Source organism: Scomber scombrus, chromosome 19 (assembly GCF_963691925.1).
Source record: "Scomber scombrus chromosome 19, fScoSco1.1, whole genome shotgun sequence".
Taxonomy (NCBI): Eukaryota; Metazoa; Chordata; class Actinopteri; order Scombriformes; family Scombridae; genus Scomber; species Scomber scombrus.
The window spans coordinates 16,784,810-16,805,613 of NC_084988.1; the positions used below are offsets into that span (position 1 = coordinate 16,784,810).

The 20,804-nt window shown below is 39.4% G+C and overlaps 2 protein-coding genes across 3 annotated transcripts; one reads left to right on the forward strand and one right to left on the reverse strand.

The window, feature by feature from the left end:
• Nucleotides 1–221: 221 nt before the first annotated feature.
• On the forward strand, nucleotides 222–4,293 carry zgc:194887 (uncharacterized protein LOC571819 homolog). 2 transcript variants are annotated; one of them, XM_062440423.1, is made up of 3 exons: nucleotides 222–489; nucleotides 628–788; nucleotides 2,182–4,293. In XM_062440423.1, exons 2-3 carry the CDS (start codon nucleotides 644–646, stop codon nucleotides 2,874–2,876), a joined length of 840 nt encoding a protein of 279 aa, XP_062296407.1. In that variant the 5' UTR covers nucleotides 222–489; nucleotides 628–643; the 3' UTR covers nucleotides 2,877–4,293. The 2 variants fall into 2 exon arrangements, with proteins under 2 accessions (XP_062296407.1, XP_062296406.1); XM_062440422.1 differs by having other exon boundaries at nucleotides 224–489; nucleotides 631–788; nucleotides 2,182–4,290.
• Nucleotides 4,294–4,391: 98 nt separating this feature from the next.
• chrm5a (cholinergic receptor, muscarinic 5a) lies at nucleotides 4,392–6,825 on the reverse strand. Its single transcript, XM_062440421.1, has one exon. It carries the CDS (start codon nucleotides 5,993–5,995, stop codon nucleotides 4,415–4,417), a length of 1,581 nt encoding a protein of 526 aa, XP_062296405.1. The 5' UTR covers nucleotides 5,996–6,825; the 3' UTR covers nucleotides 4,392–4,414.
• Nucleotides 6,826–20,804: the final 13,979 nt, after the last annotated feature.

The window sequence follows — 20,804 nt, forward strand, 5'->3', positions numbered from 1 at the left end:
TTTTGTTGTTGCACCCAACACAAGTGAAACTATACATATGATTCTACTTAACACTGTACTACTGAGTTGAGCTGTCAGCTCACCAGCAGCAGATTTAACTTGAACCACTATGGTTGAATCTCAGCTGGACTTCGGCCTCATTCAGTTGAAGTGATTGAAGTCGGGGAGAGATATGCGTTTACATGGCTCATATCTCCCCATTTACACATGGGTTTATCTCACTTGACACAGATAAGTGGAGGGTTGGTGTCTGCCATTGTTTTGTGAACCTGAGGCTGAAGTCCAGCTGGGACTGGGCAGGAGACACTGTGAATGGACCTGCAATTCAGTGAACTCTGAATCTGAACTAAGCACTCAGCAGCGTTGTTTGTATTTGAGTGTTTTTCATTCAGTCAGCGTGGAGTAAAACAATAGAAGCGTGAGAGAAGATTTGGGTACAGAAAACATATTTTTACTCTCTATCACCTCATACAGGTGGCTGTACTGAAGGTAAGTTCATTCATTTTATTTTTCAAGCCATCTTCAGTTATTTTTTCTTAACAGTTTTGTTCTGTGTTTTTTAGTTAAGTTTGCTGAATTAAAAAAGAGGATTGCTGTATCATTTGCTAAACACTGATGGTTTGTCAGCAGGTGAAGGTTAAGAATGAAGTGTTTGAAATGCAGACTGCTAGCAGGGCTCCTCCTGCTGCTTAGTCTGGCTGGAGTTGACATGGAGCATCTCCAAGCGGGGAACCTGAATCTCCTTCCCCTAGATGAGCACAATTTGGTCCTGAATCGTGGAATGAGAGGTATAACTATGTCAAGTCTTTCACTTTTCTCAATTACTTTATGTTTATGTTTGCATTTGTTGAGGACTTTAAATGCTTCTTGTGGAGAATTTTCCTAACTTTGGCTGATGATGATAATCTGTATTTGTGTGTGACAGCCCAGTGATTGCTTTTACATGCTGTATGGATTCTCCTGTGGGTGTGGGTCAAATTCCAGTCGGTACACCCAAATTGCTTAGTGACTCATTAATGATAAGTGTTGTCAGAAAAAAAGTTGTAAAAGACTAGCAATTGATCAAGGCTTTACGATGATTACCTGGGAGACATTCAAAACAGTGTTTGCATGCTGTTCCCATCAATGTACTGTAATGAGTAATTCCTGACAAGCAAACACATGGCAGATTTGACCTTTGTCTGCAAATCTGCATCATCACTATTTTAATGGTGGTTTATAATTACATCATTCTTTAATTTGAATGAACCAAATTTCTTATTGTTACTTTAAAATGAATTATGTTTTAGCTGTAAACATAATTGTGTAAAAAAAAATGTATTAGGTAAATGTTTTGTGACATAGCATTTCTATAAAGTAAGGAATCTGTTGAGTCAGTGTCAGGAAAAATCTCTTTTGTAAATGCCCACATCTTTTGAAGGTCCAGTGTGTGAATTTAGTGGCATCTAGTGGAACAGACTTGGCAGAAATGGAATATAATATTTATAAGTATGTTTTAATTAATGTATAATCCCAAGAAACGAAAAATTGTTGTGTCTTTGTTACCTTAGAATGAGCATAGGGAGCGGGTCCTTTTCCATGGAGGCTGTCATATTTCTACAGTACACATGAATGGAAAAACCAAACACCAGCTCTAAAGAGGGCCTTTTGTGTTGTTCAGAACCACCGTAGGTTCTCCCATATGCTTGGAAGTGGAGGGTGAGGGGAGGTGTATTCAGTTTGTTGCAATCTGCAACCTTGATGCTACTAAATTCTTTGCACTGGACCTTTAATTTTCACATCCCTGGTTGGTTAAGCAGGCTTTCTGGTGTAAATTTCTATGTAAATAACCCTGATGGCATCACTATGACATAGTCTGGGTTATTTTTCCAGACTTGACAATGATACTACGGAGCCACATAAGACATTATACAAATGTTTATACACAAAAGTTTTACTACTCATAATAAGTACACTGACTTTGATCTGTAATATTAGTGGCCTTTTAACATACTGCAACAAAAAGCTGGTAAAATGGTGTCATTGTACTTCCTTTTTTTACATTATAGTTTTTAAAGTCAAAGTATTCATTTGGAGGTGTTAAATATGGTGCCATCAAATGGATAGGACAGATTGAAGAAGTGAGTGCAATATCCTTTCACTAATTCATGGTTATGACTGATATGTTAATTTTCCCAACAGTGCTGCCCAGAGACTGCCATGAAATGCTGATGACCTCTTCAGGCCAGGCCAGAGATGGCGTGTACCTGATCCAACCAGGTGACTCCCCTATAGTGGCTTACTGTGCCATGCAGGAGGGCGGATGGACCGTTGTGCAGCATATTACCATGAACAGCAGCGTGAATTTCGACCGTACCTGGGTTGAATACAAGCATGGGTTTGGGGGTGTCACTGGTGATCACTGGCTTGGGAATGAATACCTTCATCAGCTCACCCGTGGCCCTGGGCGCTACAAACTGGGAGTAAAACTAGTAGATCGAGATGCCATCACCAAGTTGGGGGAGTATGACCCTTTTCTGGTGGAGGATGAAGCCTCAGCATACAGGCTGAGGCTGGGGTTGTTCCAGGGCACTGCCATTGATGCCCTGACCCTAGACACAGAGAACTATCTACATGACAACCAAAAATTCACAACTAAAGACAGAGACAATGACAACTACTTCCAGAATTGCGCCAAGCTGGAGTTCCAGGGGGTGGCAGGAGGTGGCTGGTGGTATGACGCCTGCGCTGGCGCCAATCTGAACCGCAGGAATGTCATCTACTGGCAAAAGGACTGCAACAAGGAGCGACTGTGCAAGTATGCATGGATGATGGTGAGACCTTCAGACACCGTGAAACTGGTTCCCAGTAAAGACTGCAAAAAGGATGAGCTATGAGGACAGCATCTTTGAGGACCTGTCATACTATGTGACATAGGGCTACTATTCAGGGCCAAGAATTTAGGATTTTTTAGGTTATCGATCCAGCAAATACTACAGTGCATGACGTCAAATACATACTCCTCATAGTCTTTGTGCTTTACATTCAATTCACCACATTTTATTCAGAAATCCATGGACATGATCACAAAATACCGAAGATAACAAACAAAAAAATCACAAACTTGAAACAGTGTAAAAATGTGGTACATACTAGCTCTAGCTTTGTTTCAGTCAGTATACTTGAAGCAAAACGTCTCTTTCATTTCCCAGATTGCAAGTGCAGATTTCAGGTTTATCACAGTTACAGTGTTTCATGACATTATAGCTTATGACACATGGAAAATATCTCCCATCCAATGCTCACATAATTTCAAAACAAACATTTCACAAACAATCAATCAACTTTGCCACAGTACATTACAAGTTTGCAGAAATACAGTGACGAAATACCGGCATATTGATTTAGCTACAGCAATTCAGAGAAAAACAAATACTGTATTTCAATGCTCAAAGAGAAAGAGAATGTCCTGAGGATGGAAAGTTATAAACAGATTATAATAAACAATGTGTGCTCTTAAATAATCCACGCCATTCCCCTTGTAAACACAGACATTGTTTAGCAAGTTTATCATGTAGTGTAAGTAAAATGACTACCATGTCCTTCAGTTTGTATTTGAACCCTTAACCAGTAGGTTTTATTGTGGTTGATTTATTAATGCCAGTAATATAATTAATGTATCATTACTTTTTACTGTGACATTTAGTAGCACAGAAATGGCAGGAAAAAATGTATGTGAAAATACTTAAACTGAATTTATGTCTATTAATCTGACAAATGGCAATGGCACATGTGAAAAGGCTTTGATTATCATTAAGTTACAATCTTGACTTAGCAAGCAGATTCTGACATCAGGACGACACTCACTGTATTAGCCCTTTTAAAATGAAATAGCAGTTCCGAAATGTGCATCCGCAATACAAACACAATAAAACATATCTGTACATGACTATTTGTGAGTAAGAGCATCGACCTCAGAGGGACACTGGCATTTTGTCACACTTTTAAGCTAATATACAGCGTAAATTGTTAGATTGGAACAACTTTATTGTGGTCTCCAAATATCAAAATCTTGAATACAAACACAGTACAATATGAAATAATCTGTATGTTAATCTATGGCATTTTGTACATTAGAGTATCAACTCTGGGGAAAATGCTAGCATTTCTTATGTTTTAGAATCTATAGTGTGACTAATTATATTGGGATAATTTTTTGATGCTCCACCTTTTCTGTAGTTTGAGCAGTCATTAACATAGAATAAAGCAGACCTACTGATTCATGAGGGCTCTATTTAAATTGTACCAACTGCTTGATATATTGTTTTTACTTTCAGTATCACCTACTATGTAGAATTCAAGTTCATAAAGCCACGGCTATTAATACAAACATATACAGCCATCGTCATACACCATTTAAAAAAAAAAAAAAAGTTCATGTAAGTTTGGAGTTGACAATTGGGTTTTGTCCATACCAATATAGTTTCTCCTCAATTCTTTTCTTCTTCCATTGGCAGAGCAAGAGCATGCGGAAGGTCTTTTGAAAAGTCTTGTTACAAAGGGCGTAGCACATAGGATTGACTGTGCTGTTGACGTAGCACAGCCAGTAGCCTAGGTGCCAGAGTGAAAGGGGAATGCAGTCAGAGCAGAACGTGGAAATAAGCACCATGATGTTATAAGGCGTCCATGTAAGGATGAAGGCAAACAAGATAGCACTGAGAGTCTGAGCTGCCTTTCTCTCCTTGATCAGCACCATCCTCTTCCTCTTGGTGATCTGGTTCTTTAGTGTGACATCTATGGGCTTAGACGTCGAGGACGTGGATGGGACACTCATGGACTCAGCCGAGGAGAACGTTGAAGATGCCATTTTGGTGTCTCCATTTTTGCTCTGGTGCTCCACATGAACATCTTTGGCCACAGGCTTGAATTTGTAGGAGACACACTTGCTGCTCTTCTGAGAGTTATTTTTGGGTGGTGCCTGAAAGAAGCTGTCATCTTCATAGCTGCTGAGTTGTTCATTCTCACTTCCAACTCCACTCTTGCTGGTCTCACAAGCCTGATTCCTGAAGGAGGGCTGAAAGGCCCCCGGAGACACGGGTCTGTCCTCATCTTCTGAGGAGGCATAACTGTTGAAGGTGGTCAACTGACCAGCTTTGGACCACTCATCATTGGTGGTTGCTGCTGACTTGGCAGCATTGCTCCTGCTTGAGGATGACCAAGAGGGTTGATTCCTGTCATGTGAAGTTGACCTTAGTTTGCAGCTAAAACAGGATCTAATAATGGTCTTCTGAGGTTGAATGACCCCTGAGTCTGTGGGATAATGAATCCCCTGAAGCTCTGCCAGATCTTTGGTCCTCTTCTCTGTCTCCTTGTAAATTCGACAGTATAGGATTGTCATGACTGACACAGGGATATAAAAGGCTGCGATCGCTGTCCCAAAGGTGATCACAGGCTCAGAGAAAAACTGGATCTGGCAGTGTCTCTCAGGCACTGTTCTTTTTCCTACAAAGTATTGCCAGCAGAGGATAGGTGGTGCCCACAGAATAAGAGATACCAGCCATGCCAAACCTATCATGATCCCAGCTCGTTTGGGAGTCCGTTTGGCCCTGTAAGTCAGAGGCCTGGTGATGGAGAAATATCTGTCAAAACTGATCACCAACAAATTCATGACTGAGGCATTACTAGCTACATAATCCAGTGCCAACCAAAGATCACAAGCAAGGTTTCCTAAAGCCCAGTAGCCCATCAGTATATAAGAGGTATACAGATTCATGGAGAAAACACCAATGATGAGGTCCGCAGCTGCCAGACTCAGCAAGTAGTAATTGTTCACTGTCTTCAATTGGCTGTTGACTTTGAAGGAGAGCATTACCAGAACATTCCCCACAATGGTGATGAGGCTGACTATAGCTGACACAGTTGCAATGGTGATTACCTCCCAGAGACTGTGGGTGGCCAGATGGATGTCCGTTGTACTGGTATTAACAGTGGAGTTTAGTGTGATTTCTCCTTCCATTGTCTTAAGTTTACTGGCATCCAACCATGACAAGAATGTTTGGATTTGTCATTTTCATGAAGATCTCCTGGAAAGAAAAGAAAGAAAAGGTCAGATTATTTATCCCTGCAAAAAAAGTTCTATTGGTCAAACACTAGATGGTGTTATTTCAAAATGTTCAGGGTCAAAAATTCATGCATGGCTTGACACCCTTGTGGCTTGAAACTCTTGTTAAGGATGATAATACACAAGCCTAATATGCTTAATGATTTACACAAAAAAAACCAATGAATGTAAAACATCAGTGTGTCATTCAACCCTCATAGATAACAGCATTCTGTTCACTTTGGTGAAAAAAACATTAGTTATCAATGGCATCAATAAACAAAAAGCAATTGTTTTCACGCAGTACACGCAATCAAGATTGTGTGAGTGAGTATCCCATATGAAGCTTTTTTCGGCAGTCTCTGCAAACATCTGTGGCACATTTAAAAAATCCAGGCCATTACATAATTGTATTCCTTGCTCTTAATCTGTGCTGTTATACTAATAGTGTGTAAAGTCAGTGTATGGTTCAGTAAAACTCTCTGAAATTATGTCCAATAATTTTAGCTTGTGACAAAATTTCAACCATCCAACAGGGAAAATGATGCTGATGGTTATTTTTGTCCTTGTTTGAACCGTCTGCTTCTACCTACTGTACATGGGTTTACCCAGCCCCCAATAAAACAGCATGTTATATTTGCTTAGTAGCTGTACAGCATTTGGTCTTCTTGTCTTTAATAAAAAAACTGTCTGTAAAGTATGATTGTTGATAAGTACTTGACACCTTGTCTCTTGTTTTAATGACATTCACAAATAGCGTTTATCTTAAATCTCATTACAAATGTCAGTTTGTTAATGCAGGATTATTTGAAATGTATGCATGTTGATTAATCCATCCATTTAGGAACACAGTTAATACAGACAGAAAAGTGTATTCACAGTCACATTTACACCTATACAATTTATACCAACTCACACCGTCTACATCTAGCAATTTCCAAGTCACCTGACCTGCATAATTTTGGACTTGGACTGGGCCGGAAATAAATTAACTGAAGGATGGATAAATTAAATGAGAATTCGTGAAAGGTTATTATGGTCACTATACAACATTATATCATGCATTTAACTAGTTATTGAAATACATTCTCTATGGACAAGCATAACCTGTGTGACCATTTCAATATCTTGATCACAAACCGGGTGTATAGTAGCAATCACAAGGGGCTGATAAAATGAAATAGTAATGGCAGACTGGTGAAAAGTTGGTTTTCTCTATCAATGTGAATCAAATATGACAAGAAAATTTCCCTTAAATTGTATGCAGAAATAACATTAGAAGAAACCAAGATATAAACCCTATACAGTGTTGGTTGAAACCAACTCTAATTCACTATCATATGCATGGAGCCAAACTATAAATACAGCCATGTGTTTGTAGAAAATATAAAGAATGACAGCAGCAATCTGTGCCTGGCATTGAGGTTAATGGAACTTACAAATATCTGCCTACATTTAAAAAAAACTCACTGCCAGCCTATTTGCCAGCCATGCATTAAATACTGCAGTGTATACTTATTTTTTAGGAGGGATGGCACTGTGAAATAAGCAAACATTTGCTGTGTAGAGAGACTCTGCAATTCCCTTGTCCTGCAATATACTCCATTCTCTGAAACACATTCATTTATTGGGCCATTCAAACACTATAATCGAATGGTAAATAGAATGCACTTATACAGCACCTTTCTAGTCTTCTGACGACTCAAAGCACTTTTGACACTATCTGTCACATTCACCCATTCACACACTGCTCATCAAGAAGAACTAACCATTCACACATCGCTGGTGCAGGCATCTGGAGCAATTGGAGTTAAATATCTTGCCCAAGGACACTTCGACATGACCACTGATCTTCCTAACAGTGAACAACCCACTCTGCCCCTATAGTATTATGGAGTTCCCACTCACTCATTTGCAGTGCACCATCACAGTATTTCATGCTAACCTCGTCTGTGTGATAGAAAGGTGAGACAACTGTATGATGGGAAGATCCTTCTCAAGAAAGCCCCACAGAACAGAAGTTGTTCCTGATCCAAAATGTATTTTTCTATAATCATTGCTCAGTGTTCAAGTAGCACACCTTTTCTATTAACTATTAAGTCACATCTATGTTTATTGCCATGGATACAGTCTGCTATATATACAAACCTAGATTCACATGTAAATACCCCCTGCACCAGTGGAGGGCAGCACAGGCCCTCTGCATAGGGAAGTTCTCAGTACATTGGGTTTACTAACCCACAAGTTACAAGTAGGTATTGATTGTAAGACACTACAATCAACAGTGGGTGAAGGTCCACCCATGCCATCCTGGGTTTGTGTGTTCTAGATGGAAATGTCTATGCCTTGCCTTTCATGACCTACAAATGCACGGGAGTGCCATTTGGTTTTGCTCTTGCCTTGAAGGTTGGCATATGCACACAATTATGTTCTGTGTTCTGTCAAGAGTTCAGGCAAAACTGAGAGAAAAACAGCCTTTCACCAATTCAGACTATGCAATATGTAGGCATAAGGCTAGTCTCTGTGTCATACTGTTCCAGCTGAGATGATGTGTTCTCATCCCCTTCTTCCAGGTTTCCAGAGAGGACACTTCTCTCTCTCAGAAAATACCTCAGCCAGCAGAGCACTATATTGCAGCTGAACTGTTAGCTGTGCCACTTGGTCTGCTTTCAGTGCCATAACAGCTCAGTACCTCTGTCCTGCATATGACCTTCCAAGCTATCAAATTCTATTTTTGCAATTCTCCAGAATCAATTCTTACTTTTGAAAATTGCTGGTATGATAGCAGTGGCATAAATCCACCATCAGGGAGGTACAGACTCTCTGATGCTATCATTTCAAAGTGAATTCAGGGGCAGATCACCTTCACAGAGAAAATCCTCCATGTGGGTAGCAACTATTGAACCTTCAGGCCGTCAGCCAGAGCTGGAAAATGGGTGTGGATGTGCTGCCACACATGTGCATGTTCCCTTAGTCAGTCTTATCCCTCAAAAAACATTTCTGCAACCAAAAAATTGTTGGATTCTGCTTCTTTCATTCACATGGTCTCTATTAATTGCTCTCTCACCTGGAGAGCACCTCCTTTGGGAAATGTATCACAGTTCTTGGCAACAATGCAATGCTTTCGACGAAATCACTACTGAGAAATAACTTCCTCATGCACTGGCATCCTTTCAACTCTGCAAGATAAGCAGGGCAAGCTGAGGCCCACACAAATAACATTCCAGTCACTGTGGGGGTCCTCCTGCAGCTTGGATTGTCTCTCATCTTCTTACAAAATGGCATTTCATATCACATTACTCAAATCCTCACATGAATAAGCTGTTTAATGTAGATGGCACCTGAATTAGTCTGCAGAATTCTTGTAATGAGTTAAAATGGCACCATGATTTCTAAAGCAATGTTTTGCAAAGTGGTATTACTCTAGGGATGGCAATTTCGGTCTGCCAGTTGGTCAGTTCACCACTTTGGTCAAGACTGAAATATCTCTATTTCTTTGATTAATTGCTGTGAAATTACATACAGACATTTATGGTCTCCAGAGGACAAATCCTTAAAATTTCCTTGAGTGTAAAACTCAAGGAAATTTTTATTGCACCACGTGCAGATTAACATTTAGGTTTTTTTGTGATATGTCTCAAAAACTATTTGAATGGATCACCATGAAATTTGGTCCACATGTGTTCTTAGGGTACAATGTAACTTTTCATTCAATGCTATCCACAGGTAAACATTTTAATTCATCCAATATTTTGGTTTATGATCAAATTACATTTCCACCTGCCTCAGCTACAGTAATCAACAAAGTGTGAGCATGCTAACATACTAAAATAATGGTGAACATGGTACAACATTATACCTGCTAAACATCATGTTTGCATTGTCATTAGGTGAGTAGCTTAGCTTGCTGACATCAGCATTTAGTTCAAAGCAAAGCACCACTGTGTCAGCTTCACAGAATTGCTGTCGGCTCTAAGTCTAAGAGATTGAGAACGTTCTTCCTACATCAAAGCCTTTATTCTATTTTTTTTGTGTATTCCCTTCTTCTTTTGTTGTCTTTTATGACTTATTTTACACTGCAGACACACTTTCCTTGAAGCTCAGGTCATATAAAAGAGTCTTTACAAAAAAACATAGATGGGCTGAACCCTCACTGATTATTATGCCACAAAAAGAATAAATGATGACAGTATTGCATTCAGGAAACAAGGATATTACTGACTCACCGATGATCGTTGTGATGCTAAGATTACACACACACGCTAATATAGAAAACACACACACACACACACACACGCACAAACAAACAAACAAACAAACAAACACACACACACACACACACACACACACACACACACACACACACACACACACACACACACACACACACACACACACAAAGAATAGACTTGTTCTACCTCTTGACCTCAAGAGGTAGAACAAGTCAAGCCTGCTAATAGCTTCTAAATCGAAGCAGGAAGTGCTTTAATGGTACACTCAGAATTCAGAGTGTGGAGTAAATATGAATACTATAAATAGTGAACATAGTCTGTTGTGCCCTTTTTTTGGACTTTTTATGGATGCAGTTGGTATCAAATGTGACATACAGGGAGGAAGAGCTTCATGACTGTCTGTGCATCTCTCATTTCTTTTAAATCAAGGCTGAAGTGTTTTCGGTTTGCTGCTGCCTTTTAATAAATCAAATTTGAGGCTTTTGATTAATATCTTACACTGCACTGTCATTTTTATTTTACTTTACTTTAGTATTTTTATCCTGTTTTAGTAGTCTTATTCTATTTTAAATTATTTTTATTTCCAATTCAACAGTTTTTTATTGTATTTACATTTTTGTAATTGTTTTTTATATTGCCTTGTTTCTTTTCTGTCTTGATGCCTTTATGTAAAGCACTTGGAACTGCCTTGTTGAAATGCAGATCTTTTAGTAGAATAATGCCTGTATTTGTGACTTGGTGATTCAATATATGACAATATAGCCAAAGGTCATTATTATGAATCAGTGCCAAACAGTGGTGCAAAGAAGTCTTGCTCTAACTTTTTCAAGAAAACCAAATATTTTTTAATGCATATACAGTACCAGTCAAAAGTTTGGACACACTTTCTCATTGATGTGAATGAGAAAGTGTGTCCAAAACTTTGCCTGGAACTGTACATCATAAGAGTATCAGACTGCCTCCTGAAATATTGTGTTAGCTCTGTATACATAAGCAATGGTAGTTGATCCAGTGATTAACAGTGCCCAGTGTGCAAAGGAGGACAGTCTAGTAGCACACATTCATCCTGAACCTCTGTACTGGGTGCAGAGGTGGACATGTTGGATTCCTGCAGGTGCTGTGGCACCTGGCCATCAGTACTCCTGTGCTGTAGCTCCATGCACTGGTCCCCACTGGGCCTCCCAGTCATACATAACCTTTGGTTGCAGCAGAACTGCCCTGCACGGCAGAAACGAGAACGGGAGAGGTGTGTGACATTTGTGAAAGAAAAGACAGAAAATGAGAAACCAACAGAAGAAGAAGGGGGGAGAAAAAGAGAGACAAGTCAAAGCAAATGAGGCAAAGGACGCCGTGTATCTGCGTGGGGAGTATTTATGATGAGCAAATCAGCCCAGAGGTCTTTGGCACAATGGTTTGTGCATCCTGTAGACAGTCCACTGACCCATGGTTAAGATTTCTGCACATGTATGTAGCCTTCTGGAAGAGCACCTAGGAAATGTTTGAATCATTATGCATAGCCTATTGGTCATTGAAGAAGAAAGTAAGCAGATTGCTAATGTTCCTATGAAGGAGGTGCTTAAAGCCGTTCCAAAACATGCAATCTAAAATATTCATCAGTGTGTCTATGTTGGTGCCCAAGGTTGGAATACAACCATATAAATCAAAGTGGAATGTATTACGGCAGAGTCAAGTATAGATGTGTATAAATGTGTATTTCTTACGTATGTCTCCTTTTTTTTTGTTTATTCAATCCATAACATTTCTCCACTTTGATTTAAAACAAGAGCAAACTTAAACTACATCTGTGCTCTGATGAAAAATTATGAATATGAGCATTAGAGGAATGTTATGATTTGCTTATGGACACCATAATGGTTTTGGCAACTGCTAACTGGCATAAATGATAATATTTAATGCCCCGAGGAGTTCCACTTCATGAGAACATGTCATTAATGCCCTGTTTTTAGATAATGATATGGCTTGGCTCATTTGTGTTCTTGTGTGAAGAGTTTTTTTTAGATATGAGCATGTGTCTGTGTCTGTTTGTGCCTCTAGATTGTCTGATTCCAGCATGTAACATACCCAGCTTTCTCTATGCTGAGACATTTGTAAAAAAAAAAAACAAAGATATTAGTTTGAATATTCTGTAGTTTGAATATTTATAACTGTTCAAATATTAATTTTCAACAGATGGTAGAAGTTAAGCATATATGGATGGTTGAGGGAACACAAAACAATGCACATATCTGTGTACTCAAATTATTCTCTTTTCTCCCCAATGCTCAACATCTACCTTTGTTGACTGTACAATGAAATTAGAGGAAATTAAGCCCAGGTCTGACAAAAGAATTTGATTTTTTATTGCTTAATAAAGGGATCTCGTGGTAAACTGGTCTACAATCTAGTCACGACTTTTTGCAAAGCCACCAAATCATTACTGTTCTGTTCCAGGATTTTTAAGCACATCGGCACCTTTCTGCAATTGTTATAACACCTCAAAAGATCTGTGGGGACTGGATGAACTCGTTAAAATCATGCTTCACTGCTTAATCCTTCCCTGTTTTGTCATTTCCACTTAATCGAAGGAAAGGAGGGGGGTGGTGGAGAGCCTAGCGCTACAGCCTTTGAAGAAAAATATAGTTTTTTGAGTGTGTGTGTATATGTGCCTGTGTTGCAGGATTTTAGCACCATGCAGTAGAAACAAGAATGCCACTGTAACATTTTGCATGATATTATCACACATTTCAAATACAATTCTAAAAGGAGATAGAAGTAGTAGAGGGGAGACAGTGTGTGGAAAAAATATGATTGTGCCATAATATTTCGTCTACTACTGACAGGTAAGGAGTGGTCATAGAAATATGTGGAAGATGGATGAACGTAATCACAGCAGATGTGAATCTGAGATTAAGTCTTACAAGAGACATAGAATGGAGTCAAAAATAGAAACGTGAGCATTTGAGGAGGCAAGAGGTTTACTGACTCACAACCAAAGAAAATGCTTATCTATTCAAGTTATTCAGCAATAATTAATGAGCTTTAAAATGTACCTGACATGTGACCAAATTGTTACATATGCAACTGATGTATGGCACTTTTCTATATAGCAAGTCTTCCAAAAGAACAGATGCACACACTTCTTTTCTGGGAGCATTGCCTCTGTTGCTTTCATTAAGGTAAAAGGCAACATTAAAAATACATGCTGAGACCTCTCAGACATGCACTTGTGCACACATGATGCTATTTCCTCTCAAATCCAGGTCATGCTTGTGTATAAATATAAAAGTGCATATTCGTTCGCTTAAGATTCTCTAGAGACGGTGAAATAAGCCATTAATGTATACAAATAAAAATAAAGACATACATACTTACAGCTGACTTTCATCAGTTCTCACAGCCTTCTGTTTAAGGACAGATCGTGTCGCCTGGTTAGAGCAAAGTTCATAGTTAATCCCTTTGTTTTGCCTGGGAAGCCTTCAGGTCAAGTGTGGCACTGAGGACAGGATCATAACACAGTTGGAGAGAGGATTGAGGTGGATGAGAAATCCTGCTGACTTGACCCTTGCATGCCAGAGGGGTCCAAAGGAAAAGTGTGATCACAGAGGCAAAGGAGGAGACAGAGGAGAAAGAGGACAAAGAACAGGAGGAGGGTGGACACCAGGACGCTTCGGTCATCCCTGCTCAAGGGGCGCAGAGTACAGCATCACTCTACCCTTAGCCATCCAAAAGAGCCATGGTGTGTCCAGATGGGAAAAGTATCCTCAAGTTGCACAGCATCCTTCCTCGGTCATTTATAAATGAGAAGAATCAGCTCAGGAGGTAAAGAAAGAAGACAGGAGAGAACTTTTCCTCCCACTCTGAGCTGAGAACTGTGTTGCCTCTCAGTCAAGTTGAAGCAGAATGTCACTGAGAGGCTGCCTGACGCCTGAGCCAAGTCACTGCTACTGCTGCGTTGCATCTACTCTGGCTGACAGACACAGATGTAGCTGACGCTAGCTGGCTGGGAGGAGAAATTCCCATAGGGGTGAACGGTTCATCATGTTTCGGGACAGTGAGCATGCAGCTCAGACCACAGAGTGTGAGAGGGAGGAAGGAGGGGGCAGGAAAGGAGGTGGCTGGGTGGCTTCTAGGGGTTCGTTTTGGAAGGTGTGGGGGAGGGAGGGAAAGTGTGGGAGGGAGTGTCTGTGTGTGGAGGTGGTCAGACCAATCAAGCCAAGTGTTGTTTATGTGTAGTTGTATGAGTGTGTCACACAAACCATTAATTACCACCAATGGCATGTTTTTTGTCTGTGTTTTACAGAAAGGCAGGAGAAGACACTGGTTATCACAGTTCCCGGCTCTCTCAGTGTTTGAAAAGCATTGAGGCTAAGGCAGTGTGGCTAGCAGCAAACTCATCTGCAGAACATAAAACACCTCTGCTGCCTTTGTGCCCACATGGGAGAGCACTGACATGGCCGGGCCAGATAAGCAGACTACTGAAGTGACATCTGTTTTTCTCTGGGACCTTTCTCTCTCTGTGTGTGTGTGTGTGTGTGTGTGTGTGTGTGTGTGTGTGTGTGTGTGTGTGTGTGTGTGTGTGTGTGTGTGTGTGTGTGTGTGTGTGTGTGTGTGTGTGTGTGTGTGTGTGTGTGTGTGTCTATGTATGTGTGTGTGTGTGTGTTTTGCTATATAGCGTGCATGTCATTGTGCTGATTGGGGAATTATTTGCTTAGTATTAAGCAGCTGTCCTGGATGGGTGACCTCATATATTTTAATCCGGATGATGGGTGCTGATCTGTTCCATGAGCTCCCCTCAAATCACCACACATATTCACTAATAAGTTCAGTTGCTGTATAGTGCAGATATAGTTGAACTGTAGATTAGAGGTATTTTCCGTCATTTAATTTATGGCACCAGCTCACATTCACAAGATCAAAGGATTATCATATTGCCTATAGTAATGTTGTCATAATTTTATATACTAATATAATCTGTTATATTAACAGTATAGTCTTATAAAGTAGTCTGCTAACTTGATTATCAGGATCCCCTGAGAATTTGGAGGATAAATGTGACGGGTTGATGAGGAAATTAAAAAATTCAATCACATTTAAGATTTTTTTTTCCAGCTTTTCTCTAATCATTACACTTTGCTTATACCATACTGGATATTTTTACATCTGAAACTATTCAAGTAAAACAATATGAGAAAAGAAATCACTCTTTTTGAACTTTTCATATAAACCTGTGACAAGTGGTCACATATAGCGGCTGCTTCTAGCAAAAAGGTTGGGAACCACTATTCTCACTTACTGAACTAAAATGAATTGAATAATTGCAAACTGCCTGAAATACAGCTATCTGGATTTGGTGGCCACACAATTATATTAAAGGATAGGTTCACACATTTTCAAGTCTATCTTAAAACAATAATAAGGTGCCCATTTGAACACTGAAAGAGGTTTTGCTTGCTGTAATTATTCCTCCTGTTCATCGTGATGTTAAACGATCCCTTCTAAATGTGCTTTCAATGTAAGTGATGGGGACAAAATTCACAGTTCACATTGTGTGCAAAAATATATTTAAAAATTCATCTAAAGATTATATGATGCTTCAGCCATCTGGCTTAATAAAAACAAGTGGATATCTTCCAGAGTTGGTGTTTTTAGTATAAAATTCCCTCTTGTATTCCCTCTATGTTTTTCCTGACCGTATTTCTTTATCTCACTGATTTGGATGGCTGAGGCTTCATATTAGCTATATTTTTTGGGGTGGAAGGAGGACTGTGGATTGTGCTCCCATCACTTATATTGTAAGGAGGAATGATGAACAGGAGGAATGATTAAAAGATTATAACAAAAATACTTTTTCAATCTTCATTTGGCCACCTGAATATTGTTTTACAACAGATCTGAAAATGTTTGAGCATATCCTTTAAGATGCGATAGTCCAATGAGTTGTTATTATTTCTATGTTGGCACACATACATGTAGAATAATGAAATGCATTTCGCCGTTTAGAGCGGAGGAAGCTGGTTAGTGGATAATAGATGATGCTCCCTCCTATATTTCATATCGACATTTGTCATAATGCAGCTCTCACCCTGAAATGATTTTGCTACTAGGTCAGAGCAATATGCCAATGACATGATTGATGCGTTTCATGAAAATCCTGCCACGTCTGTTCGACAAAGCACAGTATATCCCCACTCACACCCCTTCACCTTCCACCCTGCCCGACAGTCTAATCTAATGCCATTTCCAGGCAGCTGGCCAAAGGACAGACACCTGGCTCATCATTACAGTTGAATCGCTGACCTGCACAAAGTTTACAGCAGAGTCATATTTTTTATGTGATAAATTCACACATTAACAAGCACACACACAAAAGCAGAGTTGCACACACCCACAGGCATGTAAATGTCATGCTTGTACCGCTTCTGAAGTTCCTTCATATTGATTATTTGTGCGTCATTGATTAAACCACAAAAGTCTATTAAGAATAATGACAGAGTTAATGTAATACTGAAATCTGATAATGGATCAGTAGTGGAAATGACGCATATGACCTTTAACACTGCAAAATTATGGTTTTCCAATGCACCTCACTAAACCTGCAAGTGCTTTCTCCTGATATCTTTCTGATTTTGATCATCCCTGTCCCATTCGCTAAGGAAAACAACATTTGCCAGGCTCCTAACAATAGCTAATGATAGTAGATGTCAGGAATGCACTGAAGCCTGCTATCATTCAGACATCCTCCTCTCCGCTCATCTGCATCCTAAAGGCATGGCTGTTTCTCCACAGTTCAGTCTGATCACTGCGTGCCAGTGAGAGAGACAAGATGGGGGAGGACATCAACACAGCTAGAGATGGATTGCATCTGTCCATGGTCCACAGGGGCTTGCTTATCTCCTGACCCAATTGTGCACCCATATGCTGGCAAAAAGGTCTGCCTCTACATGGTGCAATTCTAATATTTTTTCTTTTATCTTTCTTTTTTCCCTCTATCCATGCTCAATCTGAAAGGTATATGACCTTAATTTAGCTGAGCACTCCTCTAACACTTTGATTTGTTATTAGACAAATTAGAGATTAGCTTCAACCACAGCAGACGATAGTGATCTAGCAAAATAACCTGAAACAATCAATGGCTCACTTCGGAGCCTCCTTTAATCTACTTGATCCCTATGTATTTCTCCACACAGCCTGAAAGAATCGACTCTTCTGGTGTCCCTCTCTCTTCTAGGCTTTGATGTGCAACAAATGTTTATCTGCCGCTGTGCCTGCCTTTATTTTTTTCTGTCTCCCTGCAGCCCCAAGCAGCAACTCCTTTTAGACACAATGATTTGCCAATACCTTGTACTGTTTCAGTGGATTTACAAGTCCCCCTGCTGTGGAGCTCACTTTTATCCCAGAGTATACAGTACAGACTGGTTTGTTTGAAGCTCTCATATGATAAGGTACACAGGGTTTTCCTGATTCAATCATTTACCGCACAAATACCCTTTTGATGATTATGGGATTTTTAAATTTTAAAAAACCGACCCGATATTATATCAAAGCTGTTATGTTTAGGGTCATGAATACATAATTGCTTGCTGAAATTAGAATCTTGAAAGTCTGAGCAGTATCCATATCACTGAGAAACAGTAAATGAGTGAGCCAAAAGCTCTGGACACCTACTTTATGTGCCAACCAGCTGGGCCTGGGAGGCACGTGAGCTCTCCCTCTCTATACAACTCAATACAACTTTAATGTTGCCTTGACAAAGAGGATTGGGTGGTAGGCAGCTCTGATTGAGGCGCTATTGTGGACCTGTGGTTTGCGCTCCTTTAAGGACATCCAACACCATCTCTTTAGACATTCCTGCGTCAACAACAATGACCTTGTCTGGACAAGGCCAAAGCTGAGCTGAGCACGTGTGAGTGTATGTGGTTCATGTTCCTTTATATGCGTGTGTGAGAATAATAATATGGATGATAAATTCAGGGAGGAGATAAGGTTAAATTTCATACACCACGGGTAAAAATACACCCTCACATGGGAATATTTGTAAAAACAACAACCAGAGTTAATTCATGGAAATGACATCACTGATTTGCCGATGTCCTTGTTTGTTGCAAGGACGTAATATGTGTGTGTACCAATGTGCATATTGACACAGATCTTGTTGAGGACGACGTGTACAAGATGTCCAGACTCTCTATCAGGACCTCCAGTCACCATCCATCTTAATTATTGGTCACCAAAAATGGTGTGAAGGCTTCAAATGAGCTCGGCCAATGCCACAGAGAATCTTATCAGCAGCAGCCAAATTTCCACTGTGTGAAGAGGAAAAACCTTTTCAATGAGGCTAGCCCCAGCCTGACCCCAGAGAGAAAAATAGAGAAAAGAGACTGAAAATAATTGATAAAGGGTGTTCAACATCTGATCTCTCTCTCTTTCTCTCCCTCTCTTTATTTGACTCTGTCTCTCTGTCTGGGCAGTGCCCTGCTCTCATGTTGGGCTGGCTTTGCAGGGCTGTCTGTGTCTTTTTAATTACTGTAATTTAGGACTACCCGCTGAATGCTTCCATCTGCCTCTCTCTGAGGTGAGAGATAGAAAAATCCTTCAAAACAGCAGTATTGAAGTCCATAGGGAACTTTATTAAATGATAATGTAAATTTGAAGATGAAAATGTTCCACTCGTATGGGTGATCTATGACCACATGAAATGTCAAGTGCCATTTTAATTTTCAAATATTAAGAAAATTGCATTTTATCTTCATTTGACCCAAAAAGAGCGTGGTGATTTGTAGATATAAAGGCAATAGACTGGTGGGCACCGTTTTGGGGTTTGCATTTGAACATTGTTCACTGTCAAGCAGGTTAAGTCTTTGAAATGTTAAATACCATTTTCATTTTCAAATTTTAGAAAATTGTATTTCAATTTTAATTGTAACTTAAACTTATTTTCAAATAAGTTACTCACAGTTCAGCTCCGTAATTCTAAGCTTACAAAGCGTGTTACTCTTACCCCTGGTGAGATGATTTCTCATGTCCATCCTCAGGACATTGTTCTAATCTGCTTTATTCACACGTTACATTCATTTTAGTACGAGGGCTGATTTTTATCATGCAATATCCCAAATGGTATATTTCAGCAAAACACGCTACAGTGAATGAATCCACTATTTCTCAATGTGGACGTCTGAAAGCCACCAGCCACAGTTTCTGCTAATGTAGCTTGACTGTTTTCTCCTGCAAGGCAAAGTTTTGCAATCATGTTCTCTGCTTGGTCAGTGGTGAAGAAAAGACATTTACACCATTTAAAAGGACAGAATGTAAATGATAATAACAATTTTAAAAAGATTTATTGAACCATGTAGGTATGTCTGCATTCATAATGTTAACTGCCCACTTGCACTTTTAAAACCATAACATCAAGAGTGAATTTGTGTTTATTAATAAGCTCACCAAATATCTAGGGTTCAGTGTTTGTTTTTTTCCACCTGCCTGATCAGATAAGTGGGTCAGAAATCTACTTGCCTTAAGTCACATTTTTTACTCACCCCAACTGTTTTATTTATCAGTAGTACAGACTAAAGTTAATTGTCATGTTTAATTTTATTAAGGTGAATGAAACAGATCAAGTCAAACATATAGTGTCAAAGATGTCAAAGATGCTACGCAGCAACATTCCTGGATATTGAAAATGGTATGACACACCCTCTATATTTTACCAAACACTAAATTCAGCCCACTTTCTTTCAAAGAAAAGGAATAGTTCCCTAACCCGATGGCAAACACATTTTTTAGACTCATTTCTTCTACTCCAGTCTTCCTGATTTCCCTCTTTAATGTTTCTTGTTCTCAAGAGTATTTATGGCAGTGAAAAATTACATGCTCCACCGATTCCTCTATTTGACAGTGCTCGCATAATCCTGAGGGATGTTTGTTTCACGCATCACACTGCTAGCTTACTCCATTCTTGATTGGCCAACGGCACATGCCAATATTCTCTGATGCATGCAAGGGGAGGGGGCTAGGCTGTGGGCTAGAGAATGAGAACATAATTTATGTTAAGACAATGATAGAAACAAATCAATTCAGCATGTTTTATTTTATTTTATTTATTTATTTTTTTTAAATGATTTATTTTCTTACCAATTGCCTGACCAGTCAAGTGAGCCATTGGGCTAGATATACTAGTCTGACATAGCATTTTGCTTACCCTGGGCAATTGGGCAAGTCTTATTGTGGAGTTATGATATATCTGTAGTATTACAATACCACAAATTCCTGTCTACTGTAACTGTATCTACCTGTACATTTCTCTGTATTACATTGTACGTAACTGCATGAAATACAATAGATTCATTTCATAGTTATTTTGAATATATTCTACACTAATAATTCCAATATATCATTGCCTACAATACTGCAGATGACATGCACTAATCATGTGAAGCATTTTACCAAGCTCTATTAATTAGAGTTAGATTATTGCACTAGGTTTCTTTAGATTTAAA

Excerpts from the sequence above, each read along its gene's own strand:
- zgc:194887 (XM_062440423.1), top strand. The coding sequence starts at position 644 with ATGAAGTGTTTGAAATGCAGACTGCTAGCAGGGCTCCTCCTGCTGCTT. Across the intron at positions 789-2,181 it reads CCTGAATCGTGGAATGAGAG|TGCTGCCCAGAGACTGCCAT; the intron begins GTATAACTATGT and ends TTTTCCCAACAG.
- chrm5a (XM_062440421.1), bottom strand. The coding sequence starts at position 5,995 with ATGGAAGGAGAAATCACACTAAACTCCACTGTTAATACCAGTACAACG.